The 7,186-nt window shown below is 60.2% G+C and overlaps 1 protein-coding gene across 5 annotated transcripts; it reads left to right on the forward strand.

Annotated features, from left to right (window-relative positions):
• Positions 1–1,809: 1,809 nt before the first annotated feature.
• Positions 1,810–7,077, forward strand: BRF2 (BRF2 general transcription factor IIIB subunit; the record flags this gene model as incomplete). Of its 5 annotated transcripts, none has more annotated exons than XR_013923380.1 (6): positions 1,810–1,966; positions 3,129–3,188; positions 3,525–3,846; positions 4,457–5,729; positions 5,989–6,101; positions 6,835–7,077. XR_013923380.1 is itself a non-coding variant. In XM_080360200.1 (4 exons), 4 exons carry the CDS (start codon positions 1,810–1,812, stop codon positions 5,157–5,159), a joined length of 1,242 nt encoding a protein of 413 aa, XP_080216326.1. In that variant the 3' UTR covers positions 5,160–7,077. The 5 variants fall into 5 exon arrangements, 1 of the variants encoding a protein (XP_080216326.1); XR_013923382.1 differs by having other exon boundaries at positions 4,457–5,222; XR_013923379.1 differs by having other exon boundaries at positions 4,457–6,101.
• Positions 7,078–7,186: the final 109 nt, after the last annotated feature.

Consider the following 7,186-nt stretch of genomic DNA (forward strand, 5'->3'; position numbering starts at 1 on the left):
GGGAAGCTGGAGCTGAAACAAACCTCAAGCATTACGAGTCTTCTAAGACTTCAGGTACTTTTTCCTGGTTTTATTTATATTGGAGCAGATGTGCTCAGTGAAGGGGCTGTTTGTTTCCTGCTTGGCCCTCCTGTGGGTGCAGGGTCTGAAACGCAGGAGGCGTTTGTAGCATCTGCAGCTCTTGGCTGGTGGTTTTGATTTCGAGTGGGACTGGTTGGCCTTGCTGAAAACCGCTGCTGCTTCTCGTGCCTTGTGGCAGGGAGGAAGATGAAGGATTGATTTGTTTCCTCCTCGTGCCTTCGGATCTCTGGAAAGAAGCGGCTGCCTGTACCTCACTAATAGATTTACCTTCTTAGACTTTCTGATGTTGTAGGTCAGAGAATCCGAGAAGCCGGTTGTGCCTTTGAACGGTGGCTTAATCAGTTGCTATTGGCAGTTGTAATGGGACATGTGGGAAGTGAGGGTGGACTCCCGCTTTTGCTCATTTTAGCGCAATGCGGGTGCTACTGGGTCGCTGGCAGCACCACGGCGCGGTGTGCGGTGCCTTTGGAGTGGGGAGGTGGTGAATTTGGGTAACGTGTGTTCGTTCCTGTTGGCCAGAGCAGCGGGGTGTCCTTTTAGCAGTTTCTCTGGAGACACAAAGCCTTAAAACTCGCAATATCCCCCCGCAGCTTGTTCTGCGGTGACAGCCGGTGGCCCCGGGTTGTGTCTGCTGTGCCACCGGTTGTTCTCTCCACACGCTGTACCTCAGTCTTGCATTGGCAATAACTCCTTAGAGCCTTTCTTTGGTGTTTCATTTCTGTCACGGTGCTTCACCTCGACTCTAAGGGCCTTAAGAATCAAATGTGGTTTTTGCTATTGAAGGATCCGAATGTATTTTTCCCCTGTTTATACTGTCTGCTTTTAGCCTGGGTACCTGTTTGTTTTTAAATGCCTTTTGGTTTCATGGAACACTAAAATAAAAATACCTTAATTCTGACCGCTCTGTCCCTTTTTCTGATCGAGCACCTTGCCAAGGGCGCCGTCCCCTCCTCGTGACCAGCTCTGCTGCCCGAAACTCCTCACCCGCCAGGTATTTTGGGGCTGGTTCCGTCCCCGTGCGGGTTGCGGAAGCACCTGGCGGGGTGGGGAAACCTGCCGGACCAGCTCCCCCACATCGCGAGAATCGAGAGTTTCTGTAAAGCAAAAGATGAATTACTGTGTGAAAGGTTCCTGGCCAGGAGCCGGTGCCGTCACCAGCACCAGCCCAAGTGTGATGCCCCTCCAGTTGTGGGCAGGGGATGAGAAAGGGGTGAAAAGCGAGGGCATCAGCCTCCTGCTGTCCTGAGGGCGTCCAGCCTGGAACGGGTCAGTGCTACCGGAGCGCCCGGTGCTGTCATTGTGCTCTTATCGTCCTTGTCCCGCGGGCAATGAGAGGCAGGTGGGGTGACCCAGAGCCCCCCCAACATTTTGGGGGCTACCCAGAGCCCCCAGCCCATCCCACAGCCCCCCAGCACTTTGGGGCTGCCTGGAGCCCCCAGCACATCCCAGAGCCCCCAGCACATGGGGCCTCTAGAGGGGGATGCAGCTCAGCCCTGACACCTCTAACGAGGGTGAGAACTACGAGCTGCGGCCGCTGCGTCCCCGGGCCCGTCTTGTCCCCCCGCGGAACCCGCGGGCCCCGGAACGCGGAGCGCGGGGGGGCGGCGCCCGCGCCGGGCGGCTGCTGGGCGGGGCACACAGAGCGACGCCGCGATTGGCTGTTCTGGATGCGTCGAGCTCCGCGATTGGCTGTTCGCGGTGCCTCGAGCTCCTCGGTCCCCCGGCGCCATGGCGGCCCCGGGCCGGCGCTGCCCGGGCTGCGGCTCGGCGGAGCTGCTGGAGGACGCGCTGTACGCGCAGCAGCAGCTGGTCTGCGCCGCCTGCGGCTGCGTGCTGGCCGAGGGGCTGCTCACCTCCACCTACAGCGACGAGGAGCACCGCAGGGGTGCGCGGGGCGGGCGGGGGCAGGACCGGCCGGGACGAGCTCGTTTGGGGTCCGGGTGACGGCCCCGCGCTGCCCGGGCAGCGGGTCCGGCACAGGCAGCGGGTCCGGCCAGACAGCGGGTCCGGCCGCACAGACAGCGGGTCCAGCACAGGCAGCGGGTCCGGCACGGACAGCGGGTCCGGCACAGGCAGCGGGTCCGGCACGGACAGCGGGTCCGGCACAGGCAGCGGGTCCGGCACAGGCAGCGGGTCCGGCACAGGCAGCGGGTCCGGCCGCGTAGACAGCGGGTCCGGCTGCACGGACAGCGAGTCCGGCACAGACAGCGGGTCCAGCCGCGTAGACAGTGGGTCCGGCTGCACGGACAGCGAGTCCGGCACAGACAGCGGGTCCGGCCGCGCAGACAGCGGGTCCGGCCGCCCAATAGCCGCTCCCAGGCGTGGTGTGTCCGTTGCAGGGTCAGACCGACCCCGCGCTGCCGGGTTTGGGGCTCAGAACACGGGCTGTGCTGCTTGGGGCAGTTTAAACACCGGGGCGGCAGGGCGGTAAAAGCTGCTTAGATGAGGGTATTATGGGCATGGGTTAGTGACAGTGTTGGGTTAATGGTTGCACCAGGGGAGGTTGAGGTTGGATCTGGGGAACAATTTCTCCCCCAAAGGGCTGTGGGGCATTGGAACAGGCTGCCCAGGGCAGTGCTGGAGTCACCAGCCCTGGAGGGCTGGACAGACGGACATGAGGCTCTCAGGACATGGGCCAGTGGTTGGACTCGATGAGCTTGAGGGTCCCTTCAACCAAAATGACTCTGTGATTCTATGATTTTAATCTCTGACGTGTCGGGGAGCAGCCTGGAGGCTGTTTGCTGGTTGTTTGCAGAGGAGCGATGGCTGGAGGGGCCCCGGCTCCTCAGTGGGACTCAGTCACTGGTTGTTTGCGAGGAGCGATGGCTGAAGGGGCCCCGGCTCCTCAGTGGGACTCAGTCACTGGTTGTTTGCAAGGAGCGATGGCTGGAGGGGCTCTGGCTCCTCAATGGGACTGAGTCAGTGCCCCCGCAAACCCGGCAGTTCTCAAAACTGAAATCCGGTGCTGTGGGCATTTCCCAAAATCTAAACGACACCGACCTCCAGGGTCACTGGTGTCACCTGGCTTGACACCGGCTGTTTTTCAGAGGTGGCGTATTCCCAGAGCACCGGCCAGAAGGAGCAGCTGAGCCGCTGCGTGCAGCGAGGTAAGAGCAAGCCCTACGTTCCCTTGTGCCCGATTCCCTCTCGCTGCTCTCTGCCCAGCTCTAGTTCCTTTAACGTGTTTCTGATGCTCTCTGAAGGGGTGAAAACCCTCGGAGCTGGTGGTAAAGCAGTTAGTCCTGCGTCCCACCAGCACCAGCCTTCAGCAAACCGCCTCACCTGCGCAGAGGGGCTCGGTAGGGCTTTTCGTGGTGTCTGCAGGAACCGGGCGGCTCTTGTGCCTTTCCCTGGGGCAGGGTGAAGGCTGCAGCACGATATCGAGAAGACGTGTGTATCGGGAGCTCCCTGAGCTGGTCTCTAAGGGCCGTGTCTTCTTGCAGGGATCAGGCGTGTCCAGGATCTCTGTAAAGTCCTGCAGCTCCCGACGGTGTTCGAGGAGACGGCCGTGTCCTACTTCCAGAGAGCCGTGCAGCACCCAGCCTTCCACCTGGTCAGCCTGGAGAAGAAGGAGCTCCTGGGCGGCTGCTGTGTCTTCGTGACTTGTCGGCAGCACAACTGGCCCCTGACGATGGGGACGATCTGCTCCCTCCTGTACGCGAAGCAGGAGCTGTTTGCCGGCGTCTTCCTCAGCCTGCAGAAGGAGCTGGGGCTGTCGGTGCCGGCGCTGAGCCTGGCCGATCTGGTGACGACGCACCTGAACAGGTAATGGGGCTCGTTTCAGTGTCCTGTGGGTGGAAAAGGTGGTGAGATGCAGGGCAGGAGTCACAAGCATGCGCAGGGTGACCCGTGCTGGGGCACCGAGGCGAAACCACGTCACCCAAACCCGCGTTCCCTGGTGCAGTTCACGGCCCCGCGTGCTGGGGGGCACGTTTACCCAGAGCCCACGGGGCTGGTGCAGCATCTAAAATCCGCTATCTGGGAGCACATTCTGTTGTCCCTTGGGTGACAAACCTCATGGAGTTCTTGCTCCAGCAGCAGTCGCAGCACAACAGAGCAGCCGGGGGTGGACGTGAGCGGCCGGTGGAGCAGGACTGGTGTTGGCTGGTGGGATAGGGGAACAGCCCGTGTATGCGCTGCATTTTTACAGACTGCAGTGCCTTTTTTGCCTCGTTTTTCACAGCCTGGGCTGTGATTTCTCTTCCTGCCCCTTTCTCCCCAGTTTGGAGAGCGGGCAGTGAGGTGACATGAGCAGAAGCCACTGCAGGAGCAGGGTGTGTTTGTCCCAAGGACATTCCTGCTGCCACATCAGTCGGGATGCGCGATGCGGCTTCCCGGTGCCCTGACGCTGATGATGGGCTCTTTGCTCCTGCAGTTTTCGGCTGTTCCAGCACTCGGCTGACGTCCCCGCCCCGTTCGTGGAGGACAAGGAGAAGATGGTGGCCCGGACGCTGCAGCTGGTGGAGCTGGCTGGTGAGACGTGGCTGGTGACCGGCCGCCACCCCGTCCCCATCGTCACGGCCGCGGCTTTCCTGGCGTGGCAGTCGCTGCGGCCGGGCGCCCGCCTGGCCTGCCCCTTGGCGCGGTTCTGCAGGGCGGCGGGGGTCGACCTGCCGCCCCCAGCGCACCTGCGGCTGAAGGAGCTTCTGGACATCCTGCTGCGAATGGCCTCGCAGCTCGCCTGGCTCAGGGTCTTCAACCTGGACAAGAAATCTGTGGTCAAGCACATCGGGGACCTGCTGCAGCACCGCATTTTCCTGCTGAAAAACGCCTTCTGTGTGGAGGAGGAAGAGGAGCAGCACGCTGCGGCCCCGGGCGAGGGCTCCCCCGGCTCTCCACGCGCCGTGGTGCTGGAGAAGGGCTGTCCTGAGGGGAATAAACGCCGGCGGGAGGGCGGCGCGAGGCCGCTGCTGCCGCCCTGCCTCATCCAGCCCAGGAAGCGGCTGCGGACGGCAGCCCCCGGCGCCGCGGGCTCGACCGTCAGCGGGGACGAGCCCATCTCCGACAGCGAGATCGAGCAGTACCTGCGCAGCCCCGAGGAGATCTGCGCCTTCAGCAAGGCCAAGGGCTGGCCCTGACGGCGGCGCCCGCGGGGTCTGGAAGACGCTGCTCCGCAGGGACCAGAGATGTGGCATCTGACGGTGATGGGGGACAGTCGCCCGCAGGAGCGGGGTGCGGGGAGGAGCGGGCGCTGTCCCCTGGGCTTCTGGACCAAAATGGGGCTTTTTGAGGAGGGACGGCCTGGGGTTGTGTTCTATTTCTGTTATAAATAGATGGAAGCGCAGGTGCCGGAGCTGGTTTGTGGCTTCTCTCTCATTGGTAAAAGGTGTTTTGGTGAGTCCCAGCCCTGCGGGGCGGGGGTGATGCCCAGGGGGATGTCTCCAGCACCTTCACGGTGCGGGATTTCCATAGCGCTGCTTTGCCAGAGATGGTCTCCCCTTCTCGTGCTTCACCTCCTTTGTCAGAATGAGTTTGTGAGGGTCTGGGAAACACCTTCGCCTGCCGAGGGAAAACTCCCCTGGTTTGGGTTAAATAAGGGACGTGCTGGAAATGGTGAAGACGTGGCTTTGGTTGGCGTGTGCAGAACGCAGCAATGCTGCTCTCAATAAGACAGCGCCCTCGCCATGCCCGGTGTATTTGGACACAAGGTCTGTGAGAAATAACAGTAGATCTTGGCAGATTGGCAAATCTTTAATATATTAAACAAAACATATCTGCTAGAAACGTTCTATTTATATAAAAATGCAAAAGAGACCCCTTTAAAGACATGTCTTTGGCATACGTTCCCCTCCCTCCCCCGGGTTATTGCCAGAAGCTCTCTGTTGATATGTCGTTCGCTTGTAATGTAAACAGACAAATAAAAAGTGTAATTAATAATACAAAGCTTTTTCTATAATACTGTCACAGTGCAGCAAGCAGATATAACAGCTCAGCATCAGCACGACCGCGTGGGCTGCGACACGGACACAGGGATTTGAAGTGGATTACACACTGGTTGGAGCCGCCGTGGCAGAACCGAGGTGAGCGGTTCCCAACGCGGGATGAATCCAGCGCTAAGTGCTTTTTCCTCCATGGCTTCGTGGTTCCCCTCGGCCCCGCCTGGCCCTCGGGAGGCAGCGCGATCATTCAACTCATTTGCACGCAGAAGCGTGAATTGGGGGGAGGCTGGGGAGGGCGGAGGAGGCAGCGGCTGCAGCGCAGGGCTGGGCGCTCCCCACCTCGGCTCCTCAGGAGCCGGGGGGGACGGCTCCGACACCTGCAGCATGGCTTTTTTGGTTTTAATCTGCATTCTAGGGGAAAAAAAAAAAAGGGAGGACTTGTTTTGAAATGGGGAAAAATAAGTGCTTGTCCAGTTCCAGCCCTTCGACTGAACTGGGTCCCTAATTAATCGGCATCATTCTCCCGCACTCCCAGGAACTGCCCCAGCGCTTTCAGCTCAGGGCTGGTACCTGGGGGGTTTCTCTGCCCTCCGAAGAGCCAACCCAAGGATTGTCTGTGCGTGCAGCCCGCGGGGCAGCTCAGGACCCGCTCCGGGCTCTGCCCCGGGCTCGGCTCTTTGGTGCTTTGGCAGAGGGTCGGTGTTGGCTCCGGCGGCAGCTCTGCCAGCCCGGCCCATTGCATAGCTGACGCCTCTGCCAGCTCAGAGGCCTTTTCTGGCCGAGATTGTAGTGTCTGGCGTTAAACCAGTGCAGACATCGCCTGAGGCTCCTCTCACCCTGTGCTTGCTTCGCAATATGGCTTTTCCTTCGGCAGCCGCATAACGCTGGCGTCTAACACTGACGGACCAAAACTGCAGCATCTCCACCGGTTTCGGGGGAGCAGCTGCTCTCCGCATGGCTCAGCAGCCGCTCGCTCAGGTGCCGGTGCTGGTGTGTGAAGGGCCCTTGGTCCAGTCCTGTTTTCGGGAATATTGCAGTCACGGCAGGAGCGGGCTCTTACCAAAGTGCCGGGGGCTCACCCGCTCCTGCAGAACACTGGTGGGTAACAAGGCACTCACATCACTCACTGATCTGTCTCTACATATATACATTCAATAATATAGCTTTGAAAAATAGACATTTGTTTCCTCTGTATATTATAAAATAGCATTTAGGATCAGTCTGAA

Source organism: Nesoenas mayeri (genome assembly GCF_963082525.1).
Source record: "Nesoenas mayeri genome assembly, chromosome: 27".
Lineage (NCBI taxonomy): Eukaryota > Metazoa > Chordata > Aves > Columbiformes > Columbidae > Nesoenas > Nesoenas mayeri.